Source organism: Vicugna pacos, chromosome 1 (assembly GCF_048564905.1).
Source record: "Vicugna pacos chromosome 1, VicPac4, whole genome shotgun sequence".
NCBI classification, from domain to species: Eukaryota; Metazoa; Chordata; class Mammalia; order Artiodactyla; family Camelidae; genus Vicugna; species Vicugna pacos.
The window spans coordinates 68,118,872-68,141,828 of record NC_132987.1 but is presented as its reverse complement, the minus strand read 5'-3'; the positions used below and the strand labels follow the sequence as shown (position 1 = coordinate 68,141,828).

General features: G+C 36.4%; 1 protein-coding gene across 4 annotated transcripts in view; it reads left to right on the top strand.

Moving 5' to 3' along the window:
- CFAP91 (cilia and flagella associated protein 91) overlaps window positions 1-22,957 on the top strand; it is a 72,604-nt gene that overhangs the window by 14,615 nt on the left and 35,032 nt on the right. For all 4 annotated transcript variants that reach the window (XR_012074244.1, XM_006210348.4, XM_072964388.1 and 1 more), the window contains exons 6-10: window positions 2,951-3,132; window positions 11,335-11,512; window positions 14,704-14,861; window positions 16,838-17,020; window positions 17,918-18,060. Coding sequence is in view for 3 of the 4 variants with exons in the window: in XM_006210348.4 (XP_006210410.1) it covers window positions 2,951-3,132; window positions 11,335-11,512; window positions 14,704-14,861; window positions 16,838-17,020; window positions 17,918-18,060 (844 nt within the window). In the remaining variant the exon portion in view is untranslated. The remainder of the gene's footprint in view (window positions 1-2,950; window positions 3,133-11,334; window positions 11,513-14,703; window positions 14,862-16,837; window positions 17,021-17,917; window positions 18,061-22,957) is intronic.

The following is a 22,957-nucleotide window of genomic DNA, read 5'->3' as shown; positions in this document are numbered from 1 at the left end:
CATGCTCTCCTCAGACCCAGCTGGAAGGATCCCAAATCAGCAGAAAGCTTAGTCAGAAGGGTTCCTCAGGCTTTGCCGGAATCTTAGCACATTTGATCAGATGGGTCAAATGTGAAATTATGTAATTTGGACAACAATAATTTGTTCTCTTGATTCAAGCTAATGATATATGTTATAATGATAATCATATGATTGGGGATGATATAAAGCTGATTTGAAGTTATTTCTTCAACTAGAATTTTTATTATAGAATAATTTTGGCTGAAAACAGAAACTGAAAATACCAATATTGTCTCCATATCTTAGAAATTAATAGCAATGGCTGAAAAAATGATTTCAATACCTGTTAGAATGCAGCATTAGAAACGATTTAAAGTACTGTTCCGCCACAAATAGACACTTCTTTTTAATTGGCTTGAAATTCATTTTTCTTTGAGCTAAGCTGTACTTACTGTACTCATATATAAGCACCTCTCATTGCCTTTGACTGTTCTGCATAATGGAAGTCTTTTTTTTTGTCATTATATTTAGTTATTGCTTTTTTTAATTCTTGGGTTTTTAAATTTTTTTATTGAAGTGTAGTTGATTTACAATGTTAGTTTCAGGTGTACGGCAAAGTGATTCAGTTATACATATACATATATATATATATATATGTATATTTTCAGATTCTTTTCCATTATAGCTCATTACAAGACATTGAATATACTTCTATCTGCTATACAGTAGGTCCTTGAAGTTATGTTTTTGTTTACGTAATTTAACCAATTCTTCTACCAACTAGAAAAAAATGATTTATTTTAAATTGAAGTGGCTGTATTTTTTTTCTTATTTTAAAAATAGTACATGTCCAGGTTAAAAAAAAGTTAGAAAATTCAGAAAACTATAAGCATGAAAAAAATCCTCTCTTTAATCCTAGTATCCAGAAATAATTGCTGTTATTGTTGTATATCTATCCAGGCATTTTTCTATGCATAATAGCACAGTTTTAAAAAACATAAAAATGTTCTCCTATTATACCTATTGCTTTATAGTGTTCTTTTTTCTACTTTATATTGGATCATAGACATTTTTGGTTGTTCCTGCATATAGATTACCTTGTTACTTTTAATAGCTGGATAAATTCATTATGGATGTGCCATTTTTTAAAAACAATTCTACTGATGATAATTATTTAATTCTACTGATGATAATTATTTAAATTTGTAACTTTTTTTTTAAGAGCCACATGAGTAGATTCGGAAAGATTTCCATGAATTCTTGTTGAGTCAAAAAAGCAAGATTCAAAAGTGTATTTATAATACGAGTTCATGTTAGTCAAACAATAAAATAACACTATTTTTGTGTTTATGAGTGTCAATGTAGGAAATAGGTGTGGAAAAAAATATGGGAGAAGTACTTCAGGGCTATGTCTTAGATCTTGGATATATGGAGAAGGGACTGCTGTGTGTGGAGGGGTCAGGAAGGAAAAAGGGTTGAGGGAAGGAAACTCAAAACAAAACGCTGCACTAAAATATTAAAGCTTATGTGCCATCATATTATTGGTTTAGAAATTATGTATAAGGGTAGGCATGTAAGTGAATTTTTAAGTGAATTAAAAATTTTTTCTGCCCTTGAAAGTAGACAGAATGAGAAAAACAAAAGTGAAAACAATAGGTCCAAGGCTGATGCCTGATGACCTCATGTTATAACCATTTAAAAAAAAAATTGGCCATTAAAAAATGTTTGTAGGATTTTATTGTTATAAGTGAGACTTTATAAACATGTTGCATATATCTTTGCATACTTGTTGAAGTATTTCCTACAATAAATTCCTGAAAGTACAATTGCTGGGGCAAAAGGGTATTTTAAGGGTTTGATATGTATTGATAAGTTGCCTGTTAGGTTGTGCATGTTTGTATTTCCGTCAACAGTTTATGAGAAGGCCTGTTTCTTCACAACCTCATCAATGCTCGGTATTTTCAACCTTTTAAGTCTCTGCTTATGTGATGTAATAAAATGGCATCTTGCTGTTTAGTTTACTTTTCTTCAATTACTAGTTATATTCATTATCTTTTCATATGCTTGTTACTCTTTTTGTTTTTTTGAAGTATCTTTTACCCATTTCTCTGTGGCTTTTTAACTGTCTTATCGATTTACAAGGGCATTTTACATACAAACGCTGTTTAACTATTTGTCACATATGTTGCAAAGCCTATTTCCAAGTGTGCCATTCACATTTAAAAGTTGTTTATGATATTTTGAGGTATAAAAGTGTCAACTTAACCTTAATTCTATTGATTATTTCCTTTTATAGTTTGTCTTCTGAGCCATGTTTAAAAAGACTTACTCAAAGATGATATGAGTATTTACTTATGCTTTCTATTAGCATTTTTATAGTCTCATTTTTACATTAAATACTTTAAAATATCTGGAATTAATTTTTGTACAAAGGATGAGGTAACTTTTCCACATGGTTAAACAAGTGATTCCTAGCATTAATTATGGAATCATTTATTTAGGATGAGGCTTGCGGTTTTTTTTAAATCAGAAAGCATTTCTTCTCTTTTCTCTGCTCCTACATTTCTAGAGGCACATAGCTAACATTGGGTGGGTAACTAAAAGCAGAGAAGAAAGAAACCAGGAAAGTGGCAACTGTGAACAGGTTCAGAAGCAACTGTATGATATCCTAGAACTCACCTGTCATAGCTCTGTATTGCAACCCTGTCCAGTGATACTAGACCTAGGTTTTTATACCCCTTCAGTTTCTTGTCAGATGTGAGAATAACAAAGAAATTCTCTCAAGATTACTGGACATAATCCTGGTTACAAGGATTCATAACTTTGTGCTTGTCAGTATTTAAAGGGGGAATGGACTTAGTGCAGCTTAAGGATTTATTTCTACTTGATTGTATCACATTCTAAGTGGTTGTATCCGGTTTTAACTTTTTGAATAATTTTCCTTTTTTAGGGCAGAGCCATATACTTTTCCTCCTCCTCCTGCTAAATACCTACCTGTTCCTTCGAAGTATACTGTGGGCACTCAGACTGATTATCGGGATGCTGAAGTTCAAACAGACCCGTATTCTCCAGAATATGTAGTATGTCAAGATACCATCCCTGAGCTCTTGACCCTGGCTACGCTTACTTGGGGTGAGTTGGTAATTCTTTTGAGGTTTTGCTGTTGACAGTCCTGAGAACCACAAGTGCTCCTGAGTCCTTGGGTGTGACGCACACAGAGGCAACTGTGGTTTACAGTATTGCTATTTAAAATGTCTTGCTCAGTAGAGCTGCTTCGTAGACTCATACTATTTCTGATAGATTTGTTCAAAGAGAAATATACCCTTTTCACTGTACAGAGGCTTGTACTTTTCCCCTGAAGCTGAAGTTATATTTTGGCTTAATTTTATGGTTACTTGCTGACAACTCACCTCCTTCCACTCACTTTTTCTTCCAGTGAATCAGCTTCTTTTCACTGAGCAATTCATACTCCATCTTTACATGTAAACTTTTTTTGAGTGTATAATACTGGATGTATATTCCAACATATGTAATAATAGGATCTTACTTTGCTAAAATATCTTGTAATTTATCAAGGCTCTCTTACATACCTCATTGAATGATTTGGATGATTTCTTTTGATATCATCTCTGAAATGCTTATATCTTCCAGGCTCAGAAATTCACTCTTTTTTTTTTTAATTGAAGTACAGTCAGTTACAATGTGTCAGTTTCTGGTGTACAGCACAATGTCTCAGTCATGCATCTACATACATATATTGTAGAAGTTTGCTCTGATCTAGGCCCTTATTATGTGGAAACTATACAGCTCAGCAAGAGGAGGGGCCTTTAGAAATTACTAGGCATTAGCGTACTGAACTCATTTGATTGTAGCTGGGAAACTGAGGACCAGAGAGGCTGACCCCTCTAAGGCCATGGAGATAAAGTGGTACTCTGTAATGATTTTTATTAAAAGGAGATTACTTTTGTTTCCCTGTTGTAATGGATTGCTGTGATCAAGTCTGCGTCACAGGCAAAGAGGATGTTCATATCTGAGTTCTAGCTTGGATTCTTGTTTCTTGGCTCACTTTATGAATACAGATTAAACATTCTTGGCACCTGCACTTTAAAGCAGAGGCTCTACGTGCAGGCCTAGATGACAGATTAAAAACATGTTGAAATCTTTCCCTCTGCTCTGAACACATTAAAAAATAGATTATAAAAATTAAGTGGTAGGGTGCGTGCTTAGCATGCACAAGGTCCTGGGTTCAATCGCCAGTACCTCCATTAAAAATAAATAAATAAACAAACAAACCTAATTACCCCTCAAAAAAAAAATAAATAAAGATAAAAACTAATAAAAAGACATTTTAAAGAACTTAAAAAAATTAATAGCCACCCTTAACAAGGAAGGAGATTTCCATAATCTAGAAGTGAAGCCTTCTCCCTAAAAGAAAGAAATAGCTGGGAACCTGTGGTGCTGAGCAGGGACTCTGAACGGTGGGGGGCAGACCTGTGTTACCTGCGTTGACTGAAGCGGGCAGAAATTCTCCTAGGCTAAGCCAAGTCCTCCTGCCTGGCGCCTTGGGCTCTACCTCTTAGTGTGATAAAGGCTTAGCGTTGAGCTGCAGGAGGAACGGAGCCAGGCCCTCTAAAACAAGAGATGTAGGTACAGGCTTAGAAATGCTTCACCAGACAAAGGCCCAGTCTGGAGCCTGGCCCCTGGCAGCCCTGGGGTTGAAGTATTAATAAAAACCTCCATGAGTCAGGCCTACTTCCTTGTTGGTGAGGCCCTGGGTAGAGGTTCAAATGGAGGCCCACATACTATACATATAGATATTTTAAAAATTATAAATCAAGCTAATATCTCTTCAATAAAATATGTTCTATATTTTTCACAAATAGATCTTTATAAAAAAAATTGAAAGGACACGTTTACGTTTAAAATTCATAGACTCCTTGGGATTGCGTGCTGGAATGTGGCAGCAATGGACGAGGCTGCCCGTGGCCTGCCTTTCGTCTGGCTCTGTTCCACATCACGAGGGGCCTGTCATGCTTGCATGTGATTGCTCTTCCGTTTTCTGTGTACACATCCCTGCAAACAGCTACCACTTGGCCACCCCTGGGGCTTAAGTATGAACAAATAGCAACGTATAACCTTCCCTCAAGAGTCTGAATCCTGGGAAAAAGCCCATGTAGACTTTGGATGTGGGCTTGGGACCATTTGTGCAAGGAATTCCAGGGTCTCTAAGGGCAGGAGTAGCTCTAGGGAGGCATAGTCCCTTGGACTCCTCACCCTATAATGATGTGCAGAGCTCTAAAGAATGAGACCAGGAGCTGTCCCTCTTGCCACATCAAAGAGTGCTACTGCCCAGGATGCTCAGGAGAGAAATCTGAGGATGATCTCAGCCCAGGAATCACAAAGCATCCAAGGAAGGCAGACAGCAGGAATGAGCCATGGAACACAAAGAAAATGGAAGAATAAATTCCTGAGCAAACAGAGCAAACAGAGCAATTTGAAAAGGATATAGAAGGTGCTTTTTATATCCTTAAAGAGGTAAAGGAAGAAATAGCAACAATAAAACTATGATAAAGAACCAACTGGAATCATTGGGAAGGAGAATGTGGCAAGCTTATCTATAAAGTTTGAAATAAAATGAGCTCAGTAGTAAACTAGACAGAGCTGAAGAGCAAATTAGTGAGTAGAAAGATAAAATAAACAAATATTCCAGAATGCAACATACTGAGGTGTAGAGTAAGATAAAAGTAAGTAAGATAAAAGTAAAGGGTTTATATTTGGGCTTTGTATTCTGTTCCCTTGACCCATGTGTCTGGTTTTGTGCCAATACTATGCTGTTCTGATTACTATAGCTCTGTAGTATTAAGTCCGGGAGGGTTATTCCTCCAGCTTTGTTCTTTTTCTTCAGTATTGCTTTGCAATTCTGGGTCTTCTGTGATTCCATATACATTTTAGGATTATTTGTTCTACTCCTGTGAAAAATGTCCAGGGTAATTTGATAGGGATCGCATTAAATCTGTAGATTGCCTTGGGCAGCATGGCCATAACGATATTGATTCTTCCAATCCAAGAGCATGGGATATCTTTCCATTTCTTCAAGTCATCTTTAATTTCCTTAATCAGTGTTTTGTAGTCCTCTGCATATAAGTCTTTCACCTCCTTGGTCAGATTTATTCCTAAGTATTTTATTTTTTTGGATGCAATTTTAAAAGGGATTGTTTCTTTATTTTCTTTTCTCGTATTTCATTGTTAGTGTAAAGAAAAATGCAGCTGATTTCTGTATGTTAATCTTGTATCCTGCTACCTTGCTGAGTTCTTTTATCAGCTCTGGTAGTTTTTGTGTGGAGCTTTTAGGGTACTTACCTTATGATCGAGCAATCCCACTCCTGGGCATATATCCAGAGGGAACTCTAATCAAAAAGATACATGCACCCCAATGTTCATAGCAGCACTATGTACAATAGCCAAGACATACAAACAACCTAAATGTTCATTGACAGAGGACTGCATAAAGAAGCTGTGGTATATTTATATAATTGAATACTACTCAGTCATAAAAAAGAATAAAATAATGGCATTTGCAGCAACATAGGTGGATCTGGAGATCTTCATTCTAAGTGAAGTAAGCCAGAAAGAGAAAGAAAAATACCATATGATATATCACTCATATGTGGTATCTAAAAAAAAAAAAAAGAAGACATTAATGAACTTAACTACAAAACAGAAACAGACTCACAGACATAATAAACAAACTTATGGTTACTAGGTGGGGGGAGGGGTGGGACAGGATAAATTGGGAGCTCAAGACTTGCAAATATTAACTACTATATGTAAAATAAATTAAAAAGCACAAATTTCTTCTGTATAGCACAGGATATATTCAATATCTTGTTGTAACCTAGAATGAAAAAAATATGAAAATGAATATATGTGTGTATTTGTATGACTGAAATGTTATTCTGTACACCAGAAATCGACACATTGTAACTGACTATACTTCAATTTTAATAATAATAATAATAATAATAATAATAATGATAAGCAGAGCTAAAAAAAAGAGAGAGAGAAAGAAAGTAAAGGGAAGCACCACGGGGAATAGAAGCAGAAGATCCAGAAATTCAGATTAGAGAGAATGGTGGAGAAGCAATGCAAGAAAAAATAATGGCTGAGAATTTCCCAGAACTGAAGAAAGGCATGAGCCCACAGGTTGAAAAATTCCATTGAGCAGTAGACAGGATATATTTTTTTAACTTCACATCTCATGATAAAAGAAAAGAAAAAAATTGCAAAACTGTTTGGAGAGAAAAATCAGATTATCCACAAAGGAACAAAAACCAGATTGACATTTTATAGTACTATCTTTAAAGTGCTGTGGGAAAGTATTTCCGAACTTAGAATTTTTATACCAGCCAAACTGTTATTCAGGAGTGAAGGCAAAATAAAGACACTTTCATAGGATATCACGTTTCATAGGTCTAGCTCATAGAGTATTGCAAAGATTAATTGCATTCATTTAGTAATGTGCTTAGACCAGTGCTTAGCATGCAAATCACCATTATATAGATGTTACCTATTAATCTGATTAAAAGAAGGATAAAAGGACATACTTCAACAAGAAGAAAAACAAACCCAAAAGGAAGAAGCAAGGTTTAAGAACATGATGAGCAAAAAAGAGAAAAATATGCAATTAAAAATTTTAAGTGTTGAGTTTTTTTAATGATTTTTTTTTTAAACAAAAAGCAAGTACTAAAACTCTCAATCAGGATTGGCAAACTATGGTCCACAGGCCAAATTGGCGTATTGCCTTTTAAAATATGGCCTGCAAGCTAAGGATGATGTTTACATTTAAATATGGATGGAAAATACTCTACTATTTTGCGACATGTGAAAATTGTATGAAATGAAAATTTCAGTGACCCTAAACAGGTTTTCATAGAACACAGCCAACCCGTTTGTTCTGTATTGGCCTTCAATAGATGCAGCAAAAGTACTGTTTGACAACACTCAACTCTCGTTCACATTATGAACTCTAAACAAGCTCAAATCAGAAGGAAATTTTAGTAACTTAATAAAGGTTATCTTCAATAAACATAAACCTAAAGGTGAAACTCGAGAAGCTTTGTCCTTAAAGTAAAAAAACAAGATAGTGATTGCTTCATCACCACTATTATTTAGCAATGCAGAGAAGATTCTAGCCCAGAGCTTATTAAACTAGGCTATGACCCATTGCCCCCAGGGACATTTGGAAACCTGGGTGGCATTTTTGTGCATAATAATGATTAGGCACATGAGATGAGTTTGGGGGAGGTAGGCTGGCATGGATACTAAACATCCTGCCCTCCATGGGGCAGTCTCATACAACAAAAAATTGTTTGCCCAGTATGACTGTAATAGCATCGTGGCTGAGAAATGTTGAGTCGATGCAGTGAGATAAGAGAAGAAAAACAAGGTATGAGGATTAGAAAGAAGCAAAACAATCTTTATTTGCAGACAATGTGCTCATTTAGAAAATCAAATAAAATAAACTATCAGAACTAAGAACCTGAGTTCAACAAGGTAACTTATTATGAAATTGGCATACAAATATTGGTAATTTTCCTGTGTATGAGTGATGTGTAATTAGAAATATTTTTGAAAAAATCATATTCTCAATAGCAACAAATAGCAAAGTACCTAGGGACCCCTTAGTAAAAGCATGTGCAAGGCATTTATGGAGAAAAATATAAATTGTTCCTCAAGCATATAAAGAAAGATTTGACAAAAAGAGGCACACCATGTTTATAAATGGGAAGATGTATACTTCAAGAAGTATTATTTCTCTCACAAGCATTTTATACTTTCAAGCCCTTGTAATCCAAATCCCTACTCCCAGTATAACCATGCTTGTGTAAATTAACAGCTTTTCTTCTCTCAGAAAGTATATAAAAGCACCAAGAACAATTCCCACAAATTCCATTCTCAGCGAAACTAATATATATATAAAATCTATGAACCACTAAATACTTGTAAGGACTACAGAAATCAGCTAAGGTCAGGCAGCATGGACTGTGGGAGAGGGTCAGGGGACTCTCAGAAGGCTTGAGCAAAAATATGCTTCCTGGGGGCAAATTTGGCAATATTCAGAAACATTATAAATGATTGTATTTTATGATCTTAGCTGCTAGGCTCTAGTTACTTCTTAAGGGTCCTAGAGAAACTCACATATGGGCATAATGAGACAGGTACTAGGAGGTTTGTTGCAGCATTATTGTGTGTAATCCAAAAAATAAGAAGCAATCTAAATATCACATATGCAAATATTAAATAAAAACAATACTGTATTTTGTTTATAGTTCCTTTTTCCTAGTTTTATTAAGATATAATTGACATATAACATAAGTTTAAGATGTTCTTGATGATTTGATACAGGATTTTTGATATTCAATTTTCATATTCTTTTTCACCATAAGTTACTACAAGATAGTGAATATAGTTCTCTGTGCTATACAGTATAAACTTGCTGATCTATTTTGTATATATTATTTAGTGTCTGCATATCTCAAACTCCCAATTTATCCCTTCCTTTCCTGGTAACCATAAGCTTGTTTTCTGTCTCTGCGAGTCCTTTCACCCATTTTTAAATCACATTGTTTTCTGCTGTTGAGCTGTATGTGTTCCTAATATAGTTAGGATATTAACCCCTTATTAGATACATGGTTTGCAAATATTCTCTCTCATTTCATAGGTTACCTTTTCGTTTTGCTGCACAGAAGCTTTTTAGTTTGATATAGACCAATTTGTTTATTTTTGCTTTTGTTGGTTGTGCTTTTGGTGTCAGAGCCAAAATACCATCGCCAAGACCAATATCAAGGAGATTTTCCCTTAAGTTTTGTTCTGTGAGTTTTACATGTAAGTCATTCATCCATCTTCAGTTAATTTTTGTGAGAAATGTATGATAGGGATCCAGTGTCATTCTTTTACATGTGAATACCCAGCTTTCCCAGCACCACTTATTGAAGAGACTGTCTTTTCCCTGTTGAGTGTTCTTAGCTCCCTTGTCAAATATTAGGTGACTGTATATGTGTGGGTTTATTTCTGGGCTCTTTATTCTGTTCCATTGGTCTACATGTCTGTTCTCATGCCAGTACTATGCTGTTTTGATTACTACAGCTTTGTAATATAGTTTGAAATCAAGACGTATGATTCTTCCAGCTTTGTTCCTTCTTAACAGTGCTTTGGCTACTTAGGGTCTTTTATAGTTCCAAATGAATTTTAGGATTGTTTTTTCTCTTTCTGTGAAAAATGCCACTGGAATCTTGATAGGGATGAGTCTATGTATGGCTTTGTGTAGTAGGAGCATTTTAATCATATTACTAGTTTTTCTAGTCCATGAACATTGGAATATTTTTTCATTTACATAATAAGTTTTCTTCAATCTTTTTCATCTATGTTTTATAATTTTTAGTGTACAGATTTTTCACCTCTTTGCTTAAATTTATTCCTAAGTATTTTATTGTTTTTCCACAGTATTGTAAATGGAATAGTTTTCTTTATTTCTTTTTTAGATAGTTCACTGTTTGTGTATATGAACACAACAAATTTTTGTATATTGATTTTGTATCTTGCAACTTTACTGAATTTATTAGTTCAACAGTTTTTTGATAGAGTCTTATTAGAGTTTTCTATATATAAGATCATGTCATCTGCAAACGGAGGTGATTTTACTTCTTCTGTTATGACTTGGATGCCTTTTTATTTCTTTTTCTTGTCTGATTTGTCTGGCGAGGACTTCCAACACTGTACTAAATAGGAGTGGTGAGAATGGACATCTTGTCTTATTCCTTATCTTAGAGTAAAAGCTTTCAACCTGTTGAGTATGATGTTATCCTTGGGCTTGTCTGTATAGTTCATTTTTGTTTCACATTTGCGTTTATTATAGAAGTATAGTGTAGTACATAAGACCACAAGGGTCAGGTTGCCCTGTTCAAGTCCTGAGTTTCACCACTTACTAGCTGTGACCTTCTGCAAGTTATTTTGATTTTTTTTTTTAGTATTTCAAAATATGAATTTGTCCAATATAGGACATTCCACGGTGTGATTATTTAGTAATCACACAATATCTTCAAATATGTTCTAGCCTCTTCAGCCAAAAGACATTTTAGTTGCATGTAATTGCTAACCAGAGACAGTGCAGGGCACAGATAACAAGCTATGAGGCACATCTCATATTTCCTAGTATTTCATAGTATCATAACCCTTGAATTTAAAGAGGACAGGAACTGAAAGGGAGTAGACTAAATACTGGTAGGTACTTGAGTTTGTCCATGTGTTTCTAAAGTGTCTTGCTGCATCCTCCAGGTCGCGGTCTCCCGGCAGGACAGGCTGAGGTGGAGATGATAGAGCGCGCGAGGGAGAAGCGCGCTTGGGAAGCTACCCTCCCCTCTCTGAGTGACACGACCCAGTTTGAGAAGAGGAGGAGGATGATGAATGCGATGGAGAGGAAGGAGTGGGCCTTCAGAGAGCAGGAGATTGAAAAGTAGGTTCTCAGTCACCCAGACAACTGCTCCTGCACTGACAGGAGTAATGTTAATACTTTTTATTTGTAGAGCATTTTCCCAAATGTATGGATTTAAAAGCAATCCTTAACCTGTAGAATTAGGAAGGTTTCAGGAGCAATTGCTCTATAATTTTCTCTCCAATAATGTAAAACTGTAAAATGCCTTCTTTGTGTGTGCAGTTCACTGTGGACCCCAGATTGAACAGTTCCTCCAGACATCTCTGATTCTTCCCTTCCCTTTTCTCGTTAGTGTCTTATCTAGACTGTCACAGAATCCCACTGATTTCTGTAAAATGTCTCTCAAGCAGTCCCTTTCTGTTCCTTCCCAGGGCTGGGGTCCCTAGATGCTGGCCCTCCTCCCATCCATCAAACAACCGCCTAGCTGACCCTGTCTCTCTTCCCTCTGGTGCTGAATTCACAGTCAGGACACATTGGATTCTAGCTAATGGGCATTTTCTATTTAAAAGACCAATTGTAGAATTCTTTAATTAAGAGATGAGCTCACACCACATAAATAACAATGTGCTGAGGTATTTCTGGTTGAATTTTCAGTCATTTTAACTGACATATTTTCAATAATGAGGTTGTCTCTGGAATACAGAGAAATGATGAGAACCGAAAAATTATAGCTCCCAAGCAAGAAGGAAGGGAAGGGTTGTTGAGGGTGTCCTTTGTTCTGGGCTGCGCTGAGGCACTTCGCTGCTCGTAGCAGTGCTACTAAGCCCCGGACAGCGTGCTGACACACAGAAAGTGGGGGACTCCGTGTGGTTCTGAATCCAAAATATGTGTATCTTTTGGCAACACCTTTGATTAATCATCAATGCAGACTGATGTTTGGTAAAAGCTTACAATTTAATAGAAAATAGTGTTTGGGGCAAAGTAGGGGCCAGACACCCAATCCTGTCTGCAGGAATCTGAGTTTATTGCTGCGCTTTGAAGAGGTGTATTCTCGTCAGGAGGACATTAAAAATGTAACTGGCCAGAGTGAAGACATCACCTGAGAAAGTGGGTACTTTGGTTAAACTGAGGTTGATTTTAATAAACAGCTTGAGTCCCTCCTACGTGCCAGGCTCTGTGTCGTGAGTTGGGGAAACAGGAATGAACAGGAAGACAGAGTTCCTTGTGATCCATTGGAACAGGGAGCGAGGAGTGGGAGGGGGAGCAGATGGGCGAGGATGGAGCAAAAGACCTTCAGACCAACAGCTCTCAGGCAGGGTCTTCAGATGATTCTCTGTATACAAAGTGCTAGGAGAACCCAGACAGGACAAGAGTTCATTCTATCTGAAGTGGTTGAGGGTTTGGAAAAGCTACTAGAAGAGCTGGGTATTGAAGGGTGAGTAAAAAGTCATTAAGTAGATGATCAGCCAGTGATGGTGACGATAATGATGGTATGCATAGAGCATGCAATACTTAACAGGGTGCTTATTTCGTGCTGGAGCCAAGTTCTAAGCCAGTCATTCTCAGAGTGTAGTCCACAGGCCAGCAGCATCAGCAATGCCTGGGAACTCATTAGAAATGCACATTCTCAGGCCCCATCCCAGACCTCCTGAATCGGGGTTGGCCGCAGCAGTTCGTGTTATAGCAAGTCCTCCAGTTTTTCTGGCTAATGCTCAAGTTTGAGAGCTACTGTTCTAGTACATTGTATATATACATTAACTCATTTAATATTCACAACAACCTTAGGAGATGGGTACTATTAGTATGTCCGTTTGATGGCTGAAGAAATTGACGTAAGTGATGAAGTTGAGAATTGAACCTAGAATTTCCAGCTCTAGCAAGAAAGGTGACTGATGGGTGTGCTTATTTTTGTACATTTGAACATCTCCATATTCACCTGTTGCTGCTTCCCCACCCTCCCACATGTATTCACTGTGAGAAGCTCCACTGGTATGACGTGTTTGCTCTGTCTCTAGTCCTTTTGAGTTGATCATTCAGCTCCATCTGCTGAGGCCACACTTCTTGCTTGTCTGTGTGGCTAATCTCAGTCCATGTTTATCCTCAAGTACCGGGTGAATGGCTCCTCTAAGGAAGCTTTCCCCACCATCCTTCTCCTTCCCTTTGATCACCTGGAAATAGTGCTAGAAGAAGGGCTCTGCTGTTTCTTCTCCCGCAGAAGTCTTTTCATTCTTCTAGCCTGGTATCTGTCTCCTTGTGTTGTAAATATTGCTTTAAATGCCTGCTCCACTAGACCAGCGCTTCTTGAGAAAATGTGTTTTATCTTGTCCATCATTGTTTGTTCCCTGCCTGGCATATGTATTAATAATGTATTAATAAACACTTGGTAAATGAGTGACAATGAACTACTGTATGGATTTTAAAGTAGGAGTAAAATGTTCAATTCTCTATTTTAGGGAGGAAAATCTTGACAGCTCTGTGGGGAAAAGATTGCAAAGAGAAGAGACTAGACCAGCAACTAGAGTCCAAGTCAGGAGAGAGATGACAAAAACATGAGCTCAGGAAGTGATGCAAGAAGTGTTTTAGAGGAGGAATCATTAGAGGAGGAAAGAAGATGTAAGAGAAGGGTTAGATTTCTAGGGGAACGAAATGAGTGGGTTTTTTTTTTTTGAGGTTGTCAGGGGTTAGTTGGAGATTCCAGTAGACAGAAGTTCTGGTTCAGAAATATCTGGGCTGGAGGTACATGTTTGGAAGGCAGATAGATGTGCATGGTTGTATACACATGAACAAGGTGGTCCTGGGAGAACAAGGCGAAGTGAGGGGAAGGGAAACGGAGACTGAGCATCCATGTGTGTCAGACGCTGCTGTTTTCACATTCACCACTTGAGGGCGCGTGCCACCACCTCATTTTCTCTCACGCCTTCCATTGCTTAACCTTCCAGCAATACCAGCCAACCTGGAACTGTGCACACACATTTTGCTGTTCATTTAAGACCATCTGCCCGGAGAGCTCTTTCTCACCCCGTCTCCCTGGCATCTCTTCTTCATGCTCCAGAGCCACACTTGAACATATTCCTATGATACGGATACTCCACACTAAGTTGCCACCCCCAGATCTCCAATTCATCTGTCACACTTAGGCCAGAGTGGCTTTTAAGATACACGAATATACCAGCCCCAAAGGAAGGTCCTGTTTGTGGCAGGTGTTTCCTTTCTAGCAGAATGCCCTGTTTGAGAGGCCGTATACTTCTGCATGTTTTGTCATTTCCTTGAAGGCTGCAGGCGATTCGCCTGGAAGTTCTAAAAGAGCTGTTGAAGAAGCGTGACAAGAATCAAAATGAAGTGAGCATGGCGCGCCTGAACGCCCAGTGGTCTACACTGCAGGAGGCAAAGGAGGCAAAGCTGGCACAGATTCAGCATGCACATGTCTCAGGTGAGCGCAGTATGAGCTGTGGGAAGGATGGAAAAGTTGGCTTTGCTTTGGATCTTTGACCAAACCTGATTTAACTGTGACATGATTCTTTTTTGGTCCTAGTGTTATTAAATAGGTGAAGGACAGGAGAGGAGTTTTTTTTCCTCGAAAGTAGAAGAGTGGAGGAGAACTCCTCCCTAAGAAAATCAAGTAATGATGTTCTAACAGGTAGTCACGTTGTTGACGTAACGGGGGTGTGTGTGTGTGTTGGGCTCCCCATATTCATGGGCCGAGGCCCTGGAGAGAAGCCCTGTTTCTCAACCTTTTTTTCATTATTTCCCACTAAAAGAGACATGCAGACATCTTTTTTCCTACTCATCCCTCTCCCATGAAATTTTAATACCACAGATATACTGTATATCTGCTTATGTACTATAAATATATCTGTACTTTACACATAAAAAGAGGAGTCAATGGAGGATTAAGAATGACTAAATAAAAACTTTTAATTAAGATTAAATTAAAATTTTTAACTGGTTAGCATTTAACTTAACTTTATAGCTGTATTTGCTGAGTACCTTCTAATATAATTTATTTACTTATAAAATTGTGGTGTATCAATTATACACAAATTAGAAATTTATATACATAATAATAGTCATGTAATCACATTAAAATTATTCAAAATTATTTTTCTAGCAACAGTAAAACAAATACAAAATTAAATTAATTCCTTAAAAAATTATTTCTAGTGAACATTTAACTTTTTCTTGATGTGAGAAAATAACTAGCTGCTCCATATGCATTTAAATATTGTCAACACTTTTTTTCAGTAATTGACATCACTAATAATGGGTTGGCTAACTTTTTTTTTTTTTTTTTTTAACTTTTCCTGTCCCTCTCTCTTGTCCTCTGGGATCACCTCCCAGATAAACTACCTGCATACATGCCTTTGGCTCAGGTTCTGCCTTTCGGGGAACCCAGGCTAAGACACATCTCAAATGTCACTTCCTCAGGGGAGTCCTTCAAGGGTCCCCACTCTGCCCCCAAATTAGTCCCTGTGATCTGCTCTTGCTATTATATGGCCCTGAATTTGTGGGGGGGTGTGTGAGAAAATGACTTCACTTAACTAGCTGCTAGGTATACATTTAGATATTATCAACACCTTTTTCTTTTCAGTACTTGACCTAACCAGCGATGAGTTGACTAACTTGTGGATAACTAATGAAATGTAAAGTATTTTTATTTGATTATGAAATCCCAAGTCATAGCCACTTGCACTGAGGATCAAATATACTTAACACCCAAAAGGCGGCAGCAGCACGTGCAGCCACCTCTTGCAGTATGACTTTGAAATCTCACAGTATGTTTGTACACCCATTGAGAGTGCATGATGTTGAGTCTTCAAAAAGGGGTGGGTCTGTGGTGGGGCTGAAAGAAAAGGAGCAGTTGGAGGTAGTGAGCCCGACTCCTTAGATGAGTAAACTCCTAGTGTACGCAGCTGAGACTCCCAAACAGTTTGGATGTATTCTGACTTACTCTGGTGTTAGCCAAGATGGACAGAGAGTTTTGAAGAACCTGTAGTCTTCCCTCCCTTGTAATTCTTCTCCGAGGAGAGAATAATTCCCCTAGGCTCCACTGAACATGTATTTTTCAGTTACTTTGGGTTTCTTTCATTCATTTAACAAACTTTTATTGAAGACCTCTTCCTGGCCCAGAGCGTGGAATGCAGTTATAAAAGATTTTTGATTTGTACCAAGTCAGGATACTGGCTGATTCAGCTTCTGTCATGCCCACCTGTCCATGACAGCCTGGGCCACACAGATGACAGATCTATGTTTTCAGTGTTGTGTTCTGGCTGCGGTGAATGAGAGTGATGAAATTCATTCAGTTCAGTCGTCTCCCTGTGAACAGAACTACAACTGGTTTACTTGTCTGCATTTGGATCGTTCAGAACAATGTTTTGGCGATAGTCATGGAGGTATGTTTTATTTTAGCGATGAGAAAACTTACGGGAAAGGGAAAGAATATAGAAGGGAAGTTGGAGAGAAGAAATATCATCAAGGATTATTCTGATTATGGGTCACAGGTCTATGGACCTCTGTCTCGCCTTGGTCGGTTCCCAGACAACAACTCAGAGGACTTTGTAGTAAAAAACCACTATCTCAGCACCTATGAAGGTAAGCAGTTCATATCATCGCAAGTCCAGTATAAGAAGTTATCTTAGAAATGTAAATTAAACATACAAAATATAGCCATTTAGATTAAAAACTAATAAAATACTTGCAATAAATAGCAATTATATGTTTAATATTATTAATATTATAAGTTCATAGAAACCAATAAAAACTGCTAAGACCCAAGTAAATATACAGATACCCTATACAACAGTTTATCAAGGAGTAAAGTCAATAAGCTACTAAACACTTAAACATGTTTAATGTCACTGATAACCAAAGTTATACAAAAATGAAATCAAAAAAGCTTTTATATCAGGTTTTTGAAGCAAACAAGAAATATATAATGAAATCAGCCCTTTATGAAGAAATGCTAGGAAACAAGTGGGCAAGGGGATGGGTAACTAGGGAATAAATTGATGAAGAAGTTTGTATCTGTTATAAAGTCCAAGAGAGGCTTATTTAAATTATTTAAATTTTAATTGACAGATTTAAGTATCATATGACCAAGATCACGGTCACACCATTGAACTTGTAGCTCTGGCTGACCATCTCCAGAGCAGAGAATGATAATCTGGTGTACATCTGCTTTAGAATGGTGCTGCCATGTATCATATGATCACTAATTTTTTTTGTTGATCATTGTGGAATGTATTACTTTTTTGTGGGGCAATGGTTTCATTTTAGAATGCATTTCTTTTTTTATAATCTAAGACACCAAGAGTATGTGTTAATGATACAGAAATTTGCTTTGTATTTCAGGGACAATTCAATTATATGAGGTACACCTTATCAATAATTCTAAATGAATTAGGCAAACAGCTATTAAAATTAACAGTATGCTTTCAAATGCTAAGTTTAAGCACCCGGATACTAAAATAATGTACTTCTTTCCCATAGGATTAGTTGAACTTGAATCATGTCTCCCAGATTTTGTGACACAACCCCGAATCAAACCTCCAAAACCAAAAGTCACCACCACCAAAGATGGTTTTCTAAAGAGGGCCGCAAGGATGGACCGTGAGTTGGCAGAGGTTCATAAGGTATAATTCTTGTCTGGAAGACAAGATGCTTCTAGTGGGACTTTCTGCAGGAAAATATTACACTCCCAAAACTGCGCTTCGTCTTGGGCAGTAGTTCTCAACACACAAGCTTACGTTCATTTCCTCTCTACACTTTTCTCTTCTGGCGGGTTGCCTCTGCTGTGCTGAGTCAGTGGTTTTTGTTTTGTTTTTTGGTTTTTGTCTTGCCTTCACTTCAGATTGTAGGAAAACCTCTGGGAAGTTGTTCTCCCCATTTGCAGAATTCATGCTACTTTCTAAACATGGTTCTGCCTTTGGATCTGCACAATAAAATTTGACACAACATTGAGCTGTAGCAAGTGTCTAGTGTTAGGAATTACTTTTGGTTTTAACAGTGTAATAGGCCTCATTTTCTCCCTTTTAGATTAGTTACCAGAGCATCATGAAGAAAGGGAGTCATGTTCAGCTCCCCTCTCATCTAGTTTAAACCCAGCTAAATGGGCAAGTCTGATGGTCATCCCCATGTCCAACTCCACAGCGTCATCCGCTAGCTAGGATTTCTCTTTTGTTAACTGGACTACAGATGTACAGACTTTAAAATCTGTGGTTTATGATAGTGATGCTCAGTCCTTAGCCTGCATCAGAACCACCTGGAGGGCTTTTAAAAACACAAGTTGCTGGGTCCTACCCACAAAGTTTCTGATTCAGTAGGGGTGGGGCCGGAGTATTTGCATTTTTTTTGCAATTTTCTGGGTGATGCTGATGCTGCAGGAAACCCATTTTGAGACGACTGATTGATGACATACCGTCATCACTGGTCCAGCATGTTTGTTCAGTTAGTTTTAGTAACATTATAAGGATCCATGGGAGCCCACACTCAAGACAAAAATTGGGACTTTGACAATAATTTACGTATATCTGTGTGGTTCTTTCCCACCTCATCCCCCGTCTCCGTGTACCTCTTCTGAATTCTGTGTTCATCATTTTCTCACTTTCTGTAAGATTTTTTTGCAGTTGTATTTATTTGTTAGGGTATGGAAGTTCCCTTCTATTCCTAATTGACTGAAGGTTTTAATTATGTGTTTGTGTTGAATTTTATCAAATGTTTTGCCTGTATCTATTAAGATAATTATATTTTTCTTTTAAAAATTATTATTGTAATAAGGAACATTTATAGTTTTTTACAAATATTAATCTATCCTTGCATACTTAGTATGAACATAATTTGGTCAGGGTGCATTATTTTAATACATTGTGGAATTTGATTTCCTAAGATGTTCAGAATTTTGAGTCTACGTTCATGAGTGAAACGGCCTTTTTCTTTCTCAGTTTGACTATATGTGGTGGTGGTGTCATATGCAAGTCTTCTGAAATGAACTGGGGAGTAGTCCTTTCTGAGCTTAAATATGTTTGAGATGATCTATTTCTTCAGTTTGGTAGAATATTAATATAAAATTATCTGAGACTGATGTTTTCTTCATGGGAAAAATTTCAAGCACTCCTTCAATTTCCTTACAACTTACAGAACTTTCTGCATTGTTTTGACAAATTGTATTTTTAAAAATTGTGTTTTCTTTACAAATTTAGTTTCACCTAACTTTTCGATTTTTTTTTTGCGTATGGTTGTTGATAGTATTACTTTAAAATCTTTTTAGTGTTTGTTTTATCTATAATCATGCCTACTCTTTTCATTCATAACATTATTTATTTGCGCTTTTAACTCTTTTTTTCCTTAATCAGTTTTACTGGAGGCTTGCTTATTTTCTTGGTTTTTTTTCCAAACAATGAACTTTTGAGTTTGCTGATTTTCTCTATAATATATATTTTTTCAGTTGCATTAATTCCCACTCATATTTATTGTATCTTTCTATTTTCTTTAGGTTTGTTTTGTAGTTCTTTTCCTAACTTAAAGTACACATGTAGCTCATTAATTTTCAGTTACTCATCAGTTTTACATAAGTACTTAAAGTTAAACATTTCTTTCAAAATATTGATTTTGGTACATTCCATTAGTTTTGATATATAGTTTTTCTTTATTATATAGTTTGCCATATTATGTAATATCTAATTTTTAAAAACATTCCTTTTGATTTTTGAACCCCTGAGTATTTGACAGTGTGTTTTAAAATTTCCAAATATGCAGGGATTTTAAGTCATTTTCTAGTTAATTTCTAAATTGCTCTATGATCAGGGTCCCTAACCTGTATGATACCTATTTTTTGAAATTTAGTGAGGCTTGCTTTATGAACTAGTATATGATTTTACACATAAAATAATCTAAGTCCACTTCCGAATAATACTGTAACTTCTCATGTAATGCAGGTACTTTATGGTGGATTATACCCAATTCCTCCCCGTGACATTGCTGTCATTCATTTCACTGATTGATGTGCTATAATTGTCTGATACATTTTTACTATTATTGCTTTAATAGTTACCTTTTAGATCAATTAAAAATAAAAAATAATTTTATTTAACCTTTTTTTCCCATCTCTTCCACTCTTCCTTTCTTTTATAGATCCAAGTTTCTGACCTATATCATTTTCTCCTGCCTGAAGAACTTGTTTTGCCATTTATTGCAGGGCAGGTCTGCTGGAAGTGAACTCTTTCAGTTTCTTATTGTCTCAGGAAGTCTTTACTTCTCCTTTTCTTTTTTTTTTTTTGAAATGTAATTCACATACCATAAAATTAACCCTTATGAAGTATGTAATTCGGTTGTTTTCAGTGTACTCACAAGATTGTTCGACTATCAACACTGTCTAATTCCCGAGCACTCTCATCATCCTAAAAGGAAACTCCATATCCGTTAGCCATCTTACCCTCTTCCCAATTACCCTCTTCCACCCATTGTCTGGCAACCACTAATTTACTTTCTTTCTATGGATTTGCCTATTCTGTATATTTCATATAAATGGAATCATACAACATACAGCCTTTTGTGTTTGGCTTCTGTCCCTCAGGTTAATGTTTTCAAAGTTCATCCATGTTCTAGCATGTCTTGGTACTTCCCTACTTTTATGGTTGCATAATATTCCACTGTGTGGCTATACCATATTTTGTTTATTGACTCATCAGTTGATGGAAACTTGAGTTGTTTCTTTTTGTCTATTTTTGTATAAATAATGCTAATAGGCACCTTCGTGTATGCATTTTTGTATGGATGTGTTTTTCAGTTCTCTTGAGTCTATACCGAGGAGTGATTTCTGTGTTACGTGGTAACTCTATACTATACTTTATGAGAAACTGCCAGACTGTTAAAAAAGGCTGTACTATTTTACATTCCCACCAGCAATGTATGAGTGTTCCAATTTTTCCACAACTTTGTCATCTCTTGTTATTTTTCATCTTTTTTATTATACCCATTCTAGTGTATCAGGTGGTGTATAATTGTGGTTTTGATTTGCATTTGTCTAATAATTAATGAGTTTTAGCATCTTTTCATGTGCCAATTGATTATTTGTATAGCCAATTCTTTTTTGGAAAAATGTCTATTCAGATATGTTGCTTATTTTTAAACTGGGTTTCTTTTTATTATTTATTATAGACATTATTTTTAATGTCTTTATTGTTGAGTTGTAAGAATTCTGTGTATATTCTGGAGACTAGATGCTTATCAGATACATGATTTGAGAAGTATTCTTCTGTTCAGTGGGATGTCTTTTTGCTTTCTTGATAGTGTCCCTTGAAACACAAAGTTATAAATTTTGATCTTTTCACTTGTGAATAATGATTTTAGTAGATAAGAATTCTAGGTTGGTGGTTTTTTTCTTCCAGCACTTCTAAGATTTCATCTCTCTTCTTGCATGTGTGGTTTCTGACTAGAAGTCCACTGTAATTCTTATCTTTGTTCCTCAGTAGTTAAGGTATGTTTTTCCTCTAGATTCTTTCAGATTTTTCTCTTTATCTTTGCTTTTCTTTAAGTATTATATGCCTGAGGTTTTTTTTTTTTTTTTTTTTAAGGTATGTATCTTACTTGGTGTTCTCTAAGCATTCTGGATCTGTGGTTTGGTGTTCGTCTTTAATTTTGGGAAGTTTTCAGCTATTATTACTTTAAATATTTCTTCTACTGCATTCTCACTTCTCCATCTGGTATTCCAATTACATATATTATACTTTTTTATATTGTCTCACAGTTTTGGGATGTTTCATTCTGTTTTTTTGTTTGTTTGTTTTTTCTTCTCTCTCTCTTTGTTTGCATTTCAATTTGGGAAAAGGTATCCCCTCCTGATGTCCTGCTGTGGTTTCCTCTTTATGTTTCCAGTTAAAGAAGATCTTTTTGGCTGGGTTCCAGTCTTTTTTTTTTTTTTTTTTTTCTGAATGATTGTTTAGCAGTCACTTGTGGTTTTGTTGTAGTCGCTAGGAGAGGCGAGCTTGTGGTCCTGATACTCTGCTGTCTTGACCAGAAATCCTCTTTTCAATATGATTTTAAACAGGATTGTTTCCTTACTTTCTCCTTATGATAGTTTATTATTAGTGTAGTAGAAAAGCAACAGATTTCTGTATATTAATCTTGTATCCTGTAACTTTACTGAATTTACTTATTAGTTCTAATAGTTGTTTTTTTTTTTGGTGGGGGGGAGACTTTAAGGTTTTCTATATATATTATCATGTCATGTGCAAATAGTGACAGTTTTACTTCTTCCTTTCCAATTTGGATGCCTTTTCCCCTTTTTCCTTGTCTGATTGCTCTTACTAGGACTTCAAACACTATGTTAAATAGATGTGGCAAGAGAGGGCATTCTTGTCTTCTTCCTGATTTTAGAGGAAAAGCTTTCAATTTTTCACCATTGAATATGACATCAGCTATAGGTTTGCCATAAATAGCTTTTGTTTCCTCTGTACCAATGTTGATGAAAGTTTTTATCCTGAATGGATTTTGAATTGTGTCAAATGCTTTTTTTCTTCATCTGTTGAGATG